This window comes from Dendronephthya gigantea, unplaced genomic scaffold, assembly GCF_004324835.1.
Source record: "Dendronephthya gigantea isolate DGI-Jeju-01 unplaced genomic scaffold, DenGig_1.0 000005F, whole genome shotgun sequence".
Classification (NCBI taxonomy): Eukaryota; Metazoa; Cnidaria; class Anthozoa; order Malacalcyonacea; family Nephtheidae; genus Dendronephthya; species Dendronephthya gigantea.
The window spans coordinates 3,830,049-3,847,862 of record NW_021163015.1 but is presented as its reverse complement, the minus strand read 5'-3'; the positions used below and the strand labels follow the sequence as shown (position 1 = coordinate 3,847,862).

At 36.9% G+C, this 17,814-nt stretch overlaps 3 protein-coding genes across 5 annotated transcripts; 1 reads left to right on the top strand and 2 right to left on the bottom strand.

Moving 5' to 3' along the window:
• Positions 1–34: 34 nt before the first annotated feature.
• On the bottom strand, positions 35–7,283 carry LOC114516263 (protein FAM193A-like). Of its 3 annotated transcripts, none has more exons than XM_028535689.1 (25): positions 6,972–7,283; positions 6,185–6,238; positions 5,990–6,077; positions 5,842–5,894; positions 5,603–5,677; positions 5,412–5,521; positions 5,225–5,267; positions 4,990–5,056; positions 4,820–4,880; positions 4,518–4,571; positions 4,286–4,445; positions 4,081–4,208; positions 3,844–3,921; positions 3,685–3,772; positions 3,569–3,616; positions 3,466–3,494; positions 3,094–3,364; positions 2,646–2,973; positions 2,263–2,435; positions 2,100–2,180; positions 1,795–1,968; positions 1,170–1,710; positions 1,043–1,074; positions 822–877; positions 35–723 (listed from the first exon to the last, which is right to left on the bottom strand). In XM_028535689.1, the coding sequence occupies exons 1-25, from the start codon at positions 7,077–7,079 to the stop codon at positions 630–632; spliced, it is 2,994 nt and encodes a 997-aa protein (XP_028391490.1). In that variant the 5' UTR covers positions 7,080–7,283; the 3' UTR covers positions 35–629. The 3 variants fall into 3 exon arrangements, with proteins under 3 accessions (XP_028391490.1, XP_028391488.1, XP_028391489.1); XM_028535687.1 differs by having other exon boundaries at positions 36–723; positions 1,795–1,971; XM_028535688.1 differs by having other exon boundaries at positions 36–723; positions 1,795–1,971; positions 5,842–5,891.
• A 172-nt stretch (positions 7,284–7,455) lies between these two features.
• Positions 7,456–14,821, bottom strand: LOC114516262 (PAN2-PAN3 deadenylation complex catalytic subunit PAN2-like). The gene is made up of 32 exons (XM_028535686.1): positions 14,604–14,821; positions 14,153–14,319; positions 13,954–14,074; positions 13,646–13,720; positions 13,460–13,578; positions 13,301–13,376; positions 13,141–13,212; positions 12,867–13,011; positions 12,717–12,799; positions 12,567–12,640; positions 12,291–12,341; positions 12,112–12,208; positions 11,974–12,037; positions 11,829–11,897; positions 11,546–11,640; positions 11,314–11,442; positions 11,093–11,242; positions 10,890–10,933; positions 10,633–10,769; positions 10,414–10,508; positions 10,155–10,256; positions 9,925–10,070; positions 9,666–9,768; positions 9,400–9,543; positions 9,255–9,314; positions 9,083–9,173; positions 8,820–8,980; positions 8,583–8,668; positions 8,351–8,408; positions 8,084–8,263; positions 7,899–7,992; positions 7,456–7,700 (listed from the first exon to the last, which is right to left on the bottom strand). The coding sequence occupies exons 1-32, from the start codon at positions 14,739–14,741 to the stop codon at positions 7,531–7,533; spliced, it is 3,396 nt and encodes a 1,131-aa protein (XP_028391487.1). The 5' UTR covers positions 14,742–14,821; the 3' UTR covers positions 7,456–7,530.
• Positions 14,822–14,924: 103 nt separating this feature from the next.
• On the top strand, positions 14,925–17,734 carry LOC114516266 (DNA mismatch repair protein Mlh1-like). The gene is made up of 5 exons (XM_028535692.1): positions 14,925–16,040; positions 16,109–16,235; positions 16,432–16,538; positions 16,628–17,172; positions 17,335–17,734. The coding sequence occupies exons 1-5, from the start codon at positions 14,948–14,950 to the stop codon at positions 17,593–17,595; spliced, it is 2,133 nt and encodes a 710-aa protein (XP_028391493.1). The 5' UTR covers positions 14,925–14,947; the 3' UTR covers positions 17,596–17,734.
• Positions 17,735–17,814: the final 80 nt, after the last annotated feature.

Below are 17,814 nucleotides of genomic sequence, written 5' to 3'. Positions count from 1 at the left end.
TAATTAGCCATCATTAATTATTCACTGGACGGAAGAACACGAATGAAAAAAGTATCAGGTTTTGACCGGCTATCACCACAGTTAGTCCACCTTGTTGAAGGCAGGTCGAACAGCGATCGACAATTTAATAAGAATCACAGGAACTAAAGAACCCAACTTGCTGTCAACGGTGCTGTTCTTCTAACAAGCTTGATCCAACATGTCTTAAAACTATCAGGTTGGAACAAGTTGTTTGTCACTAACCCGTTCAAGTTGTCACCAACTTGTTCACGGGATGAATCAATGGACAGGTTTCTCTACAGTGTTGAGCTGCACTGCCTGATAAAACGTTTGAAGTAATCGCCCGCTCGAGAGCTGAGAAAAACAAAAGGTATAAATGTGTAGGAAAGCCCGAGATGGTCAGGTTATGACATTTATCATCTCCTTATTAGGTTGAGGAATATAACTATGTGAACTGATTGATAACTATGAAAAACCACAACCAGTCATGAGTCATCTGACAGCTCAGAAGAGTTCTGCGGAAGAAAAAACGAAATACGTATTGTAGTAAAACAATAAACAGCTTCAATTAATATATTTTATTACACGAACAGTCTTCGTGCATTAATTGCTGTCCAACAGAGAAATAGTCAGCTTTTCTTCACACCCAGATTGAGGTTTTTCAGGTTGACATTTGCAGGTAATTTGAGCTTCGTTGTTACTGGAGCAACACTGGCGCAGAATCTGAGATTGTCAAAGAATGAAAATGAGACGTGATGATAAAATGAGAGTTGAATGGACATGCAGTAAACTATCAGTTTTGATTATATTTTGTTTCATACCGTTTGAATTCTTCGACTTCTCGTTCAGCCTCATCCACTTCAACATTATGTCCGTTCTAGGAAAAATCAAGTACGTTCAACGAATTACCCAATGTAGCTAGTAATTCCGTTATATTCGTGGATTTTGGACAGGGAATTACTATCCAATAATAAGTAACTTTGAACCAGTCTGGACTTAAGATTATAATTTGAATTAAAACTCTCTCTAAGCAAATATTTACCATAAGGTTTTCTTTCGGGAGGAACACATCATCTGCAAAGGAAAATGCACGTACAATAAGTTGTATCCATTGTATAAATAAGTCAGTATTTTAACTCATTCTCTTCCTAGTTTTCCTCGTGTCTAACCTAAATATTGCCCCTTCTTCTTCTTTCGATTTTTTGTCTTTTTTCCTTGATTTTGTGTTTGGCTCTCCTGTGCTGCAGCCTCCTCCCCACAATGCTTTGGTTCAGCTTCCTCACGTACCGGCAATCTCGAACCTCGCGTATGTTCCACGTAAGAACACGACTCCTGCCCATTTACAATGACCCGTCTTTCTTCGGCATCCGACTTATTCATCGGGATCTTTTTATCCTTGCCTTTCTTTCGTTTATCCAAATGATTCCCAGTCTCAGGCCTCTGTTTTTCTACCGCGGGTTTCTCATCCTCAGGGTATCTCTGAGCATTCGTATTCTGTTTCAAATCGTTCGTTAAAGATTTCTCATGATTCTTAGCATTTTCTTTATCTGTTAGATCTTCTTGTGATTTGTTATTGCCAGCTTGCCTTTGTCTGTTACTCTTCTTGCATTTTTCCTCACAGAATGGTGGTTTCTCGCAAATGATTTCATCCTTGTTTAATAAACATCCCTTGTCGTTTGCCTCAGGCACCGAAACCACCTTTTCCGCTGCCTAAAATGAACGAAAACACTGCTATATACCACGATATTTATTGCATCATATATTTCAGAAATAAAAGAAAGTATTTCAATTAACCTTTTTTTGTTTCTGTCTTTGTCGTTTCGCAGCCTTTGAACTAGATTTGATTGGAATATTTTGAGTCACATCTTGTGTTTTCTTATCTCCGTTGATATACGTGAGTAATTCATCAACAGAACGAGTGTCGGCGATACAACTGAGGCCTTTCGGATGATCTGTGAACTCCGAAGTCTGCTGGAAAATGAATAAAAATATTTATACTTGCTGTATCTTGTCTACCGTGCAGTGTAGTTCACCCTCACACAGTTTATTCTTAAATACAGATAAATCTGTGCGTCTTTCATCTCTCCGAGTTCATTTACCTTCTTCCCTCTTTCTTTCAATCGTAATCTTAACTTTTCTCTTATTTCAACAAAATTGTGGCTGGTCTGAGCTACTGGTGGCTGGAAAGGAAAGCGGATAAATCAGTATAACAAAGATATTTCATTGGAGTGCATGTTCAGAGAAAGATCTTCCTACACTTACAGTGCCATGTCCAAAGAATTCGCAGTAACAACAATCACAATATTTTCCATTATTTGATTTGCCATCTTCAGATAAAGAGCTTCGACTAGTTGGAGTGTCACAAGAACTACCATCTCCCACGCTACGATCACTCGAGGGTGATGATGGAGGAGCTTCGACATCCACGTCATTGCCTGGGGTGAAACACGCGAGAAAAATCCATTTTAACAAATAAATAAATCATAAGCAGAACCTAAGAACTCAATAACAATCCATAATATTCAATAATAGTTAATAGGCTTCATTGATGAAACTTTCAAACTATGCGAAACTTCTGTTCTGGACTTTACTGCAATAAGACACCACTGTTGTTATATTTAAATTCAGGAGAAAGCCAACTTTACCTGGGATCATAATATTGGGTGTAAAAGGTCCTTTATGCTGCTCCTGACACCCATCGTGTCCTTCATGATCATCATCATATCCATTATCGTCTCTCTCATCATCGTTATCCCATTCGGTACAGCAAGCGTGGTTCTTGCAGTGACCCCCTCCTGGTGAGTTACCATTAAGTACCAAACTCTGTATGGACGACGCAGTTTCCGGGGGAGGCGTATCGTGATTGTACCAGAAGGGATCATGAGAGCTGTGGTTGTTGCAACCTGATAGTTTGCTGTTTGGTGAAGAAGGTAGACCATGTTCTTCGTGTTGACATTTTGTAGACGGCGTGTTCTGAATCACAGAAAACAAACAGATAACTTGGGCCCTGATGGCAGGTTGTCGTTAGAGGAAAAAGCTTTAACCTCAATGTTTGAAAACAGTCGGTGAGTAATTGAACAAACGAAGACGTACCTGATCAAAGCAAAATGAATGAAGAGCTTCACGGATGCATGGTGCACACTTTGAATTAGTCAAACGATTAAGAAACAACGCTGTTGGTAGAAGTTGGGTTGGATTGGAAAGATCCTCGCTATCACCTGAACTATTTTGCGCATGCCTCGAGCAGTACTGGTTGGAACTGTGTGAGCTGGAGGACGACGTGGATGATAGGGAACGTTTAAGGGATAATAAGGAACTTTGGGCATCATGTGGTGACGTGAGGTGATTTTGTTCACAACCGCAGCTAAAGAAAAGAACGCATTTAATGTGAGGATGTCATTAGACAGTGCGAAGAAAATGGATGGGTTGTCAAGGATAAGAAATAACTTTCTATATTGTTCTTACATTTCTCCGTCTTTCTCTTGCTTGGTTTCCTGTCAAGAAGTGGAAATCAATGTTAGTTCCATCACATCAATAAACTAAAATCAATCAAATCTAACTTATTTACCTTCAAACATTCGTCCCAGTTCTCATACTCTTCTCTTTCATGTAAATTCTATTCAAGAAACGACGATGAAATTCAGCATAATGATACACAAGCAACCTCTTTCACATTTCACTTACCTTTTCTTCATCATATTTCTCCCTCAGCGGCTCAGCAACCAACCAACAGTTATCTGCCTCGGTCATTTCCCATGTCAACGCTTGAAACCTGTTCACAACCAGTTTATACACGTTAAGATGGATAACAAATCATATGTGGAAAAACCAAGAAATGCTGACCTTTCAATAACATCAGCGTTAGGATTGTTGGTTCTGTCTAATACAGGAATTCCATGCAATGGTCCAGTCAAGTTTCCTCTGAATAAGAAAAAATAACATTAACAAAGTCCACTCTAAGAAGCAAGAACATTGACTACCATTACTTTACAACTGATGAAATGAAATGAAATAAAATGAAATGAAATAAAAAGAAATGAAAGACAATTTAATTTAACACTAACCCAGTAGACTACAAACCTGACTAATCTCTCAAACAGCAAAGGTAGATTAACACGCATTACAGAGTCGTTAAATATCTCTTCTTTAAATAACTCTTTGTTCATGAGTTCCCAGGACCATTTGAAGCAGCTTAAGTAGTCTGAATCCTGAAACAAAAAGCAAAGATTTTGTCATAAACTTGATTCTTCTTCAATGAAAGAGGAGATATGAACAATCCACTCACAAGTTTTTGAAAGAATGGTTTGAGTATATCAATGGCAACACACAGAGATTGATACTCCTCCAGCAATGTCATGACACAGTCTCTCGCATGTTGTGGAGTGTTTGAGAAAGATGATGAGAAAAACTTGATAAGACTCACTCGAACTTCAGTCAAGTACTCCCTGAGAGATGACAAGAAGGCAATTACTATGCTGAAACAAATTTCTATCTCTCTAAAGAAAGACTTTATATACCTTGTTTGAGCTTCTAATCTTTCATAGAGCTGATAAGAATCTCGTGAAGTCAATCTAAAGAAATAACATGCCAGTTTGATATATACTCAATATGAATTATCTTCATCCCATCTTATTTGGTATAATAGCGGAGACATGGGGCATTAAGCTGAGACAATCTATTTAGGTGGCATTTGGGACACAAATTTAGGCACTAAAAATTCAGCCAGATATTAAGTATGATTCTCAATTACAAGCTCATAAATAGTTCAACTACTAAGAGGGCAACAGCGAGCACTTGAAATAAAATCAATATATAATACTTCTTAGTATGTTTCTTCATCCTATCAATGTCCAGTGAAGTTTTGGTTAGTTTATCATCATCTATCATTTAACATAAATGACATGAAAGAAAATCATTATCATCATGTAAAAAAGTTTTATGGAAGACAGGGCTTCCTTAATAAGGAAGGAAATATAATTTTCACAATACCTGCTAAGGTTGTACCAGCTTTTCTGTAAACACATCTTACAAAGTGTTTCACTTCAAACCATGAAAACTGAAAATGAAAAATATTTTGATGCAACAAAACAATTTATTTATGCGCTTCCTTCGATCATGAAATCGCATAGCAAATAAATACATAGATACACTCACATTTTAACAATTAGTACATATATACATTTGAATTTTGAAGGTAGCAAAATTATGAAATATTGGCTATTACCTGTAGCTCTCCAAACTCTTTAGTTTTGGCTGGGACTAAATGCCTGGTTTTAAAAAAAATCACACATGATTTATTACAGTGGTAAAGATTGTTGTCAAATGCCTGTGCAATAGTTGAGAATTGCTCTTAGGACATAGTTGTCACTACAAAATGCCTAGGCATGTACGACAGAGTGATATTCACCCACCTTTTACCAGAACAGATATGACAGTTACATAAATCTTTATTAGGAATGCCTTCAGACACAGATGAGTTCAAAGCTACACCATCCAATGGTTGAAATAGCATATCATTATTCTATAATATCACATCATCAGGATTATATTAACATGTTATCTTTCAAGGATCAAATACTTAGAGAAATGAAAAGCACCATACCAGTGTATTCAATCCAGTCTTCTGTTCATCTTCTTCAACTCTCTTACGACATTCTGGACACACCCATAGTGGTAACTTGAAAATATTTAAAATTATAATTAACAACACACATTGGTAGATTATATCCTTTCATGGTTGATAAAAAAGTTGGATGTTATACAACTTATACTTAGAGCAGTTATATAGATTAACAGACAACATATTGTTCCAATATAATATATTAATTCATATTTTTTTACCTTATCAACAAATTGTTGTGTACCAGGCAAAATATCAGCATTAGGGTTCTCTGCTGTCAAAAAATATGTGAAAGATTAGTCTCAATTAAACTCACACTGGGAAAAGTAATTTTATCATATTAACTTTGTAGAAAACAAAGTCAGCCACCTTTTCGTGTGATGGTCGGCCTCTCTTGATGACATAAAATGCACCTTTCACCATCCAAAAATGGGGTGAAACTGGACTTGTTTACAACCTAATAACATTGTATAATAATGTACACAATATTTAGTAGAATTGTTCATATTAAAATGTGTTGTAGTGAAGAAAATTATTTGATGATAAATATCAACAATTGTCTACCTGAGATAATGCAATACTTGCATCTAAACCTGCATTAGCAAAAGGTCCAGTTTTCTATAAATTACAACAAGATATTTCACACATCAGTTTATAACTGGTTCTAAGCTGAAACTCTGTAGGGAGGGAGGTATTCTCTAAAATATATAGGGATTTGGGATGCCCTCTGGGTATTTGTGCTTTGATCCAATGAAGCAAAGATGAAAATTTAACACAATCCAGGGTAGAATTTGTCTTGGTGTTAACTGAAATGCGAGAAATCACTGCATTCAATAATTGATTGATAAATTCCTAATGGAAAAATTGACCTCGTAAAATAACAAAACATAGAAAATATACCCATTACTCGCTATCGTAAGATTTGAGAACAATAATATTTTCAAACTAATGTGACTTTCATAACCTTAAATATTTGACAATGTACACTTCGAGACATATATCCATAACCCAGATCTCTACAAAGCATTTTTATCGGTTGTTTAAAGTTCAAAACAACTACCTGTATCAAATGACATATATAGAGATACTCATGAACAAACACGCAAAAATGTACATTTCAATATTCGTACATAAATAAATCCTGCAATTGGCTGTATGTTTGATTAAAAAATAGGTAAAATAAAAGAAAAAAATCGGGAAAAGTGATAGCACCGAAAAAACGCAGGTCTTTTAAAGTCCTGAAGCAAATTTATATGATTTTGTCCGACTTTATAAACAACACAAGGACCTCTGATTCTGGTGAAATAGTGCTTGTACTCGCAACATGCAGTTTTGAAGGAAAATCTCTTACCTTGCTTGTTGCATTCACTTTGGATGTCTGACTTTCCTTCGTTTGCTGTGCAGATCGCTTCTTTTTCGCCTTTCTATTGCTTCGTTTACTTTCTGAAGCTGCAGACATCGTCGGACAGTAGAGATAGTTTATCAATGTGGCACAATAATTGATGCTCGTTCAACGAACTTATCTGGTGTCAGCTTGCTGAAATACCTTGGCAAGATATTAAAGGTGTTGTAGATGAGAAGAAAATAACAAAAATTCACAAAGAAATACTACAAAAACACGAGAAATAATCGATATCTTCATACCATCCACCCTTATATAAAATCAATATGGCTCCACATTACTGTCCCAGACTCCTTCGCGCCATCACTACCAACAGTCCTTCTTAGGAACATCAAAATCCTGTCAAAAATGTCTAAAACCCAACAACTTCTTTTCGTTTTTCTCCGTTCTTGAACGCGCGAAAGTGGCTACATATAAAGGAATCTACTTTGCGAATGAATTTCCTTTTACTATAAAACATCTCTACACATTATTTACATTCTATTCCAATTTCCAGTCTTATTTAAATTCAGTCTTCGACTTGCCAACCTAAACTTCGACCAGTCTCATACAGTCGATTTAAAGTTCCATGAAACTCGTGTTCACCTTTCTGCATCAATTCTTTATAACGTTGATACAACCTGAGTGCCGTACACGCGTCCTCTGTACTGTCGTGGGTGTTTGACTGAATTGTTATACCTGAATACGACACAAAACATATACAATCAATACCTTCTTGGATTATTAACAGGAAACTAGGCTTCAACCGTTCGTTTGGCTCCCTCTGATCCTATCCAACGTATTCTCCCTGTACACTCATAATCATTACAATCTACCACAGACAACTGTCACTCTGAAAAGTTTATACAAGCCAGTACACCTAAGAATAAAACTCACCGAAAAAATACCAGGCGAGAAACCGTAGCGAAATATATCTTTGCTGTCGAAGATGAAACAGTTCAACTGTATCAACAATTTGCGACTTTGGCACCTGGAAAAGCATAATTCGTTTAAATGAAACGTAAATTAAAAATCAAAACCTCGTGAATGATATATACTGCACAATTATACACAAAATTTACCATGATATTTAGCACCCTGAAGTCCTTCTTTAGTCCATGTCCCACAAACAGCACGTTATGCTGTAACAAGTATTTTAGTTTTAAATAAGTTGTTTTTAATGTTGTAAGATGCTTGGTAGAGATCGTTATATCCAGATCACCAGGACTAATACCAGAAAACTCCGTGAGGTAATCCACGACCTGGAAGAATAAAGCGGTTAAGTTTGATTGGAGAGTGATGTTAGATGAATTAACTTATATCCACAAGATTAAAAATATTTACCATACCTGTTCAGACGTAGAAATATAGTCATCAATAAATGGAATTCCTTTCAATTGTCCCTCGCTAGAAAGATGATAATTTTTACAGTAAATATTTAGCTTGACTCTGAGATAGATCTGCAGTTGGCCTGCACTCCCCAATCCCCCACCTCTGATCTCCCCCTCTGGATTCTATGGGTTATTTAGGAGTGAGAGAGGGTTCATCTGGAACAATGATATGTGAACTCCGCAAACTCACCCTCGTATACAAGTGACCCTAGCGACGCTCATGTGGCTTGGTTTTATAGTTGAACGAGTTCCGTCGCTCTTTATTTCAGATTCCTCCTGTAAATATTGAAAGAAATACAATCACAAACTAATCTACTATAATATGGGCACAAAGTCACAAACAACAGCACTTGCATGCAACAACTATGCATCATTCTGAACACACAAAGAACATTCACTCAAATCTACCGAAATTGGCTAAATTTACCTGATTTAATGTGACGAACTCACAATCGATTCCAACGACAAATCCTTCTTGTACTACTTCGTTTAGATTAAGAGGTGTGAACGTTTTCTGTGTTGATGGATTGTGGCGCTGAGCAAGGGAAACATCGGCGAGTATCATCTGTTTATCAATAGCGCGAAACACTGAAGTTGAAAGAATAGCCACCGTTAATAATACGTGTGGGGAGAGAGAGGAGGGGAAAATCTCGCTAGCACCGTATCTAAACATAGTCATCCATACAATACCGTTAAGATCATAGTCTGTTTTCATATTTCTACGGACGAACTGAAGAACACACGGTGTTTTCCACGACAAATCAAACTCAACCGCTTCTGCCTAAACAAATAAAATGATTTTAGGTTGACATTCAGGAGAGTAAATAAACGCAGTTCATGGAAAGAATATTTTCATATGTACCTGGCTAATTTCACAAACTCCAAAATCATTGAAAAGATGCCAACCACAGTGTTGATCAGTCTACACAAGAGGCATTATAATATTGTTAACTTTCGAAAGTTATAATATGGCCGGAATTCATTCAGTTGCGACAAGAAATCAATACCGTTGGTTCTTTGCAATACGACTTCTCCACGTTTATCATCGCAACGAGGTTGCCGGGTGAATTATAATCTTGGATATGAGCAACTGATGATTTGAGATCGTAAATAATGTATTCAGCGTCCTCTGAACTTTCCTCTACAGAATCCTGAGATAAACAAGCAACTCACATCAATAATTCACATTTAACGCTTGCTTAAAAACTTTAGACAATACCAATATTTTTTTCACCCTGTCTTAATTGCTCACATAAGATAACATTACACGCACCAATTCTGAGCAAACTAATGTCCCGTCATTCGCTACTCTTAGTTTCAAAGAGAATGGAACCCAGGTTAGTTTACAATCTTCTTTAGAACTTTCAAAAATCGGTCTAGAAAAGAAATAATGCAATCAGAGTTTGACTAAAAACGACAGGTCAGTCAGCGCTCGAAATAGCGGAAAATGGACAGTGAGAGGTGACGAATGCTTGTTGATTATTAGCCACCTTGACTGGAGAAATCTCAGTCGTTATTTGAGTGTCACTTACCCTGGTTCAGTCCCAGTCTTCTCTTCATCTTTTGGGTGCCGGAACGTGCAACCAGGTCGTGTACAGCCATCTCCAAAACGACAAGGAATGTTTGAACTTGATCGAGTGTTTTGAGAAGGTGGGTTTATCGCTTTCTTCTCTTCTAACTAAAACAAGTTAAGTTGCCAACATCAACGTCTGAACCTCCTCACTTCATGCTCAATCTTCAACCTCAGTTATTATGTACGTACATTAACATTACTTTGGTTCCAAAATTCTTTATGTTTGCTTGCATCAACTTGACAGTTTATCGTTAAAACGTCTGGTAATCTTTTCAAATTCTTACTGTGAATCTAGAAATATACAGAGGACAGCATCCCAGGTTAAACCTCGGTGAAACACAGTCTGTGATACGGTCGAAATTGAAACTTTTAGAAAGTATTCTAAATCAAGTAAAGTGCCCAAAATCATAACTGATTTACCCTCTCTAGAAAAACATAACAATATTACCGTAGATTGGAATTTATTGCAATTTTCACACCACGCTGGGCTCGTCTGGATACCAAGTAAACTGGACTGCAAAACATTCACAAAACTGACGGCTTCTATTGGAAGAGAAATATTCACTCGTTTTATCTCATCTCAATCATCTAACCATTCAGGAGACAAAGAAAACAGTTCTCTTCGAGAGATCAGGGTTCTCGTGTTAAAACTAATTTTACTACATACGTTTTTCGTTATTGTCAGGATAAGCCAGAGCTGTCAGTAAAGTGATTTCATCCCGCGTGGTCTGGGCGCCACATTGACTACACTGACTTGTTCTTTGGACTTCACATCCAAATAACGAGTTGATGACAGACGTCTCCCTATAAACGAGGAAAGAAACGAAATAAAAATTGTGAACATATGTGATTGAAATCTGGCGAATATGAGACAATTTACTACAGGCCAGGAGAAAGAGTTGACTAAAAATAATAAGCACGTACCTTATTTCCTTTTCTTCACCCATTTCTTCTTTAATTTCTGTATCCTGAAACGATTAAAGAAATCAAATTAAGCTGGAAAAATTCTTCTGTTATCCACACTTTCCATTCACGAAATAAAATAAGCTCTCTCGTGGTCTAAAAGCGCAGACTGTTGCTTACTTTTTAAAGCATCAAATAATTCATTCATTCTCAGTCTCACCCACCCTATGAAGCTGCTGCAGAACGAATCTCTGCCAACTTTGAATCAGCCGAGAGAAGTTCACTCGTCCCAGGGACTCATCCGTGTCAGGCAGCAGTAAACCTAGTGCCGAGGCCTCTCGTAATGTGCGGAACGCGCGAAGAAAGTTACTCGCCTGGGAGGAAACAAGAAGAACAGGTTTAAGTTGAGATACTAAAGTTGACATTGTTTTTCATTGAGACTTACTTGACAGGTTTGACCAGAGGATTGATCCAACATGTCGAAAAGAAATCCCAGCTCACAAGCCAAGCAAAATTCCTTTTTACACAAATGATTTTGAAGAGAAACTTTGAGCGGCTCCAGAAAGTAGAATATCTAAAAAATCAAACCTCAGATTGTTTTTGTCTCTCATAAAACACGTCAAACTTTTACGAAACATCCAGAACCCAAAATACTGTTAGCGAGGAATATTTCTTACCTGTAACATGGAGTTACAATAAGCATTAGGAATGTGGATCTCAAGACCAGCAAATGACGTTTTATTATAATGATGAAAATTAAAATCATCGACACCTGGCATAGAAAGATGTTTTATCACGTTTTATGCTGTGACCAAAAAACAAAATCACGCTTAGATGATGTCTTTCAAAGAACATCAACACATATTCTATCACGATACTAGATTAATCAATAATATTGATCAATACTCGCATAATCAATAATATTGAGTATACCCCAGAACTAATCATTAATATTCGTACCTAACTTGGAGTATCTCATCTCCACACGTCGGTATATTTTTGGCACAAGGAATGAAAAAGGATTTTTCTCTATATGAAGATATTCACGAAACAAATTATCAGCGAAACGAAACGAGAGCTTTAGTGAGATGTGAATTATTCTCACCTCTGTTCATCGGAGATTCTGGGACTTGACGTTTTTGTTTTGTTGAAAGCCATATGTCAGGAACCTGGATAATAATTTAAAAAAAACTATCAAATCCTGAAATGCTTCTGTTCAGAAAGAAGACATGAAGTATTCAACCTGATTTCGTAGCCGATTTCCAGGGTTAGGAGCTTGTCCTATGAAACCTTTCATTACCATCGTTCTCAATATCTCCGGGTCGATTGGAGGAGTGGGTCTGGGAAATAAAATTAATTTTTAGAAATGAAAATTAATTTCTGAGAAATGAAAAATGAAATTATTCACTCGACTCTCGTTACCTGTCCCGTCGTTTCAAGAATTTTCTTGGCCAGTCAGAAAGCAATGGTTCACTAAAAACACAGAAAAATATGGAGGGCTCTGGAAAATCATGAAAATGAGGTCCTCATGAGAGTTGTTCAATGACTAATCTTCATGCAATAATTTGCAATTTTATAGATTACTCTGACTAATTGATACTCTATATAGTTAATAATTACTTGATAATTGATACTAATGATTATCAAATTGTGACTAATACATTGTTAATATACAGGCCTGCTTCTTAAATCCATTACCTGCAGTGAGGAAGAGGGAATGAGGAATATGGAACACTGTCATCATCAATTGCCAATGGATGGGAATGATGAATCTGGAAACAAATGAAAAATTTGAGTTAAGGCAAGAATTACATTTTAGATCAGTAGGGATACAAGAAAGTCATTCACCTCATCAGCAAAGTTTGTTGGTCTTGAATAGATATTAAAATTCAAATGCTCCATGCCATGGTCAACCCAAAGATGGACCACACCTATAGGAGGATATTCTAATGAATCCTGGAGGCTTAGAGATCACTGCAAGATAATAACAAAGTTTACCAGCAGAATCACCAAATACTGATGCTTGACCATTGGGTGAAATGTCAAAACCAGTCAGCATCCCTCCCTGTGTGTTCACGTGATAAACATACATGGATCTTGCTGTCATGCTTCCACCAATATCAAGAAACTGCAGTTGACCACTCTAACATAAAAAATAATTAAAAAATCTTGTATAAAATGTATAAAGAGCAAATTTTATTCAAGGGAATTAATTGGATTACCCTGTACAACAGATGTTCTAAACACATACTAACATGCTTTATTGACTTACATGGGAAGCAACTTGAACTGTGGATGACATTGTACCAGAAAATTTCAACATGAACGGTTCTAGCATTGGCGTCTGGAAGAGGAAAGACAATGAACTGATTTTTTATATAAACACTCCATGTTTGCATTCATATGAAACAAGATTTAGCAGCAAAATGTACCTGAAGAGGTTGTAAACTTCTCAACATTCTCATATCATACATCATCAAAAAACGATCCGTTGCCAAATGACCTAGTCTGATAAACCACAAGAGGTACTGTGGTATATATTTCAAAGACTAAACTAGAGAGGTTTATTACTGTAATGTGTTAGTTACTACCTGCTGGAAAACCCACAAGTAATCAGCGTATTTCCCAGGACATCAAAATCAGACAATGTTCCAGAATGAGCAGACAGAACATGCTCACATTTCAAACTTTTTGGATCTCTTAAACGTATCTGAAGGAAAGAAATCAACCTTGACTGGGACGGCAAGAAATGTTACGAGGAAATGAAACATGTTTACCTTGCCTGATGTGTCTCCACAACACAAATATTTTGATGAAACTTTCATGATACAAGTCCCTGGTTCAACTGTGTACTAAAAATTAGCAGACATGAGAACACTTGTAGGGTGATTCTCTGGTCACACATGTGACAATGTTATTCTTTTTTGTTACATGCAAAATATGAAGAAACAGAAATGTCAGGTGTGTGACCAGAGAATCATCCTGTAGTATTTTTTCATTACTCATATCTTTGTGTGATAATCTTACTTTTATTGTTTAAACAAGAGTAGCTTTAATGGAATTTAAATGAATTGCAATAACATACTTCTTTTAAAATTTTATGACGGTTAAGATCTAGCTCAAATATCTCATCCTGATGACCAGCAATAAGCAATGTTGCATCATCTCTTTGCAACATACATTGCATATCAGTCATGTTCGAACCACTGAAAAATAAACCATTGGGTTTTATTACTTGCACAAAATGTTCATTATGACTTCTACATAATGCGCATGACACCCACCTGAGGCTAAATAGTTTGAGTCCTTGTCTTTTTGTGAATCTGATCTCATTGTTTGTTAGTGACAACACACCAGCATCATTTGTTAGTAAATGACGGATTTCATTCTCGTGAGCTTGAAATGATGTATATTTCTGCATCTCTGAACCAAAGTAGGATGTGATATGTCCCTGGAAAGGCATAGAAGTTACCAAGACTATTATGATCTAGAGGGTTTATAGCTGATGGAAAATTGAGCTGGATGTACATACTTATGAAAACATATTACATGAAACACTACAATAGTAACAACACAACTACATGCACCTATACAGAAACTTCTATTCAGTCTGACTTAGATGTTTAATGTTGTTAATGAAGATTGGTATGCCATTTATTACATGCTTTAAAAACTAGAGTGTATTGATGATAGAATATAATATTGCAATAGCAAAACACAATGTACTGTACACACCTCTTCATTGCCAACCCATATCAACTCCTCGTGTGAGTCAAAAAGGACAGTAGATACACCAAAACGATCTCCTCCATCCATCAAAATACTACATAATTCTCCAATTTCCTCGCCAACAACGGTCGATGTCATATCCATGTTGAAGAAACGAACGTTTCGCTATATTCTGGATTTCCAAATTCCCTCCTCTGTATTGGCAGCCATATTGGATTTCACCGAGCAGCCCTGAGAAAGTTGTCCTCCACCATCTCATTTCCACCAATCACATGCCACCACTATATCGTTTCCACCAATCACATGCCACCACCATCACTTACCAATTTTGCTAAAAAATCCAATGCAAGATGGCGGCTTCGTCAGGGGCGACGCCAACAATTCGGAAACTAGATGAAACTGTAGTGAATCGAATTGCGGCCGGCGAAGTAATACAACGACCGGTGAATGCTGTTAAAGAAATGATAGAGAATTGTTTGGACGCAAAAGCAACCGCCATTCAAGTCACGGTAAAATCTGGTGGTCTCAAGTTCTTACAAATACAAGATAATGGTTGCGGAATTCGTAAAGAAGATATGGGCATTGTTTGCGAGCGGTTTACTACGAGCAAACTATGTAAATTTGAAGATTTAAATAAGATTGCAACGTATGGTTTTCGCGGAGAAGCTTTGGCAAGTATAAGCCATGTAGCACATATTTCAATCATTACAAAGACTGCAGAGTCCAACTGTGCATACAAAGCACTGTATTCTGACGGGAAACCAAAAAGCGATCCAAAACCCTGTGCAGGCAACAGAGGGACACAGATAACTGTTGAGGATCTGTTTTACAATATTACGACAAGGAAAAAAGCTTTAAAAAGCCCTGGTGAGGAGTATGCCAAAATTGTTGATGTTGTTGGCAAGTATGCTATTCACAATTCTGGGGTTGCTTTCACTGTCAAGAAACATGGTCAGAATCTGGGAGATGTGAGGACCTTAAACCAGTCTAGCATTGTTGATAATATATCAACAATTTATGGTACAAATGTTGTTAAGGAAATTCTTGAGATATCTTGTGACAATCAACAATATGGCTTTACAATGAGTGGTTATATAACCAATGTTAACTATTCTATGAAGCGACTGACATTCCTACTTTTTATCAATCATCGCTTGGTAGATTCTAGTGCAATCCGTAAAGCAATTGATGCTGTATATTCTGCATACCTTCCAAAAGGGACACACCCATTTGTGTACCTGAGTCTTGAAATTAATCCTTTGAATGTTGATGTTAATGTTCACCCAACAAAACACGAAGTCCATTTCTTGCATGAAAACTCCATCATTGAGATTATCCAAAAGCAATTTGAAGAGAAGCTACTTGGCTGTAATTCCTCACGAACATATTACACCCAGAAGTTGTTGCCGAATGCAATCCTAGAAACAAGTGATATATTGCCAGGTAGGTAGACTGGGAAAGTTTTGGCGACCATACATAAAAAATGGCTAACTATTGCATTTGTGTTTTAGGAGAGAGTGTCAGTAACAACAAAACAAATCAAAGAGTCTATGACCATCAGTTGGTGCGGACTGACAGCAGAGAACAAACGCTTCATGCTTTTGTTAAACCTCAATCAACTGCAGTTTTAAACACAAGGTGAGTTTCTGAAGCACAGGCTGATTCACACAACCAGGTACACCGTGATCTGACCGGGATTATCACCTGAATACTGAACAACATTTCAACTCAACCTGATGAAAACAGAAAACATATAATAAGCTTGTCTTGATGTGTCATCATTTATTATGTTATATATTTGCACATGCAGTATCTGTGAGCTATTTCCTTGCAGTGAAAAGACTGAGAATCAAACAAAAGAAGACTCTGTCATTGATTCAAATAATGAAAACGAAATTATTGAAGTTGAAGATGGAGATGAAACATCAATGGAGACTTCTGGTAGTTGAAATGTTTCATGATTCTTTATTGAAAGAGGTGAAAGTGTTATTATACCACAAGAGATCCGAGTGTGTTTACTTTCTTTTTAGACACCACAACGCGTAAATCTTCAGACAAATCATCGCTCTACCCACAGCGACGTGAAATTCGTTTGGCAAGCGTCCTAGAACTACGAGATGAGATTGACGAAGCTGAACACAAAGATCTTAAAGAAATGTTTCAAAATCATAAATTTGTTGGTTGTGTTGAAAAATCGTTTGCTTTAATGCAGCATGGTACTGGACTATACCTGACTAACGTCACTTCCCTTAGCACAGAGTTCTTCTACCAAATTGTTCTCTTTGCATTTGGTAACTTTGGATATATCAACCTGAACCCACCTGCATCTATCTATGAACTAGCACTTCTTGCCCTAAATGCTCCAAATTCAGGCTGGAGCGAAAACGACGGTCCAAAGGAAGAACTGGCGGAATACATTGTGAAAATCCTGAAAGAGAAATCTGAAATGTTGGGCGATTATTTTTCCATGGTGATCGATGCAGATGGAAAGTTGAAGTCATTACCTCTCTTATTACATGATTACGTTCCTAATCTTAATGAACTGCCAAAGTTTGTGTTACGTTTAGCCACTGAGGTGCGTAACTAACTAATTTAGCAATGGAAACAACTTGACGATCCTGTCATACTACAGATTACAGGAAGAAAAACACAGTTTTCAGTAGATCTGATAAAGCCATCTGGTATTTATGAATGATAGTAATTGCTGGGATATATCTCATAGAATTATCTTTTACAGGTTGACTGGGAAAAGGAGAAGGAATGTTTCCAATCATTTGCCAAAGAATGTGGCTTGTTCTACGCGTTCAAACCTGATCCTTTTACTGGAGAAGAAGATAATGAAAATAGTCATGACAAAAACTGGAAATGGACAGTTGAACACGTCCTTTTCCCTGCGTTTCGTGTTGGGCTCGTGCCACCAAAACATCTCGCTGAAGATGGCACTTTACTTCAGGTCGCTAACCTTCCTGATTTATACAAAGTTTTTGAACGATGTTGACTTTTAGCAATATATTACTTTGCCTAGAGCAGAACACTCTTTTGAGTTGCTAATTTTGATTCACAAGTGTTCATATTATCATGTTTCTTTATAATTTAAACTATTGTTATTGGCTCAATAAATGTTACTGAAAGCTTAATGCAATGTATGTAAACAGTAAACAGTGTATGTTTTGGATGTTTGACCAGATTGGACAGCTGGCGAATTATCCTACCCAAT

Excerpts from the sequence above, each read along its gene's own strand:
- LOC114516263 (XM_028535687.1), bottom strand. The coding sequence starts at position 7,079 with ATGTCTGCAGCTTCAGAAAGTAAACGAAGCAATAGAAAGGCGAAAAAG. Across the intron at positions 5,057-5,224 it reads AAGAGTTTGGAGAGCTACAG|TTTTCATGGTTTGAAGTGAA; the intron begins GTAATAGCCAAT and ends TTTCATTTTCAG. Across the intron at positions 3,495-3,568 it reads ACTGGGACGAATGTTTGAAG|GAAACCAAGCAAGAGAAAGA; the intron begins GTAAATAAGTTA and ends ACTTCTTGACAG.
- LOC114516262 (XM_028535686.1), bottom strand. The coding sequence starts at position 14,741 with ATGGATATGACATCGACCGTTGTTGGCGAGGAAATTGGAGAATTATGT. Across the intron at positions 14,320-14,603 it reads TATGGGTTGGCAATGAAGAG|GGACATATCACATCCTACTT; the intron begins GTGTGTACAGTA and ends ATGCCTTTCCAG. Across the intron at positions 11,641-11,828 it reads GATGAGATACTCCAAGTTAG|GTGTCGATGATTTTAATTTT; the intron begins GTACGAATATTA and ends TTTCTATGCCAG.
- LOC114516266 (XM_028535692.1), top strand. The coding sequence starts at position 14,948 with ATGGCGGCTTCGTCAGGGGCGACGCCAACAATTCGGAAACTAGATGAA. Across the intron at positions 16,041-16,108 it reads AACAAGTGATATATTGCCAG|GAGAGAGTGTCAGTAACAAC; the intron begins GTAGGTAGACTG and ends TTTGTGTTTTAG. Across the intron at positions 16,539-16,627 it reads AACATCAATGGAGACTTCTG|ACACCACAACGCGTAAATCT; the intron begins GTAGTTGAAATG and ends CTTTCTTTTTAG.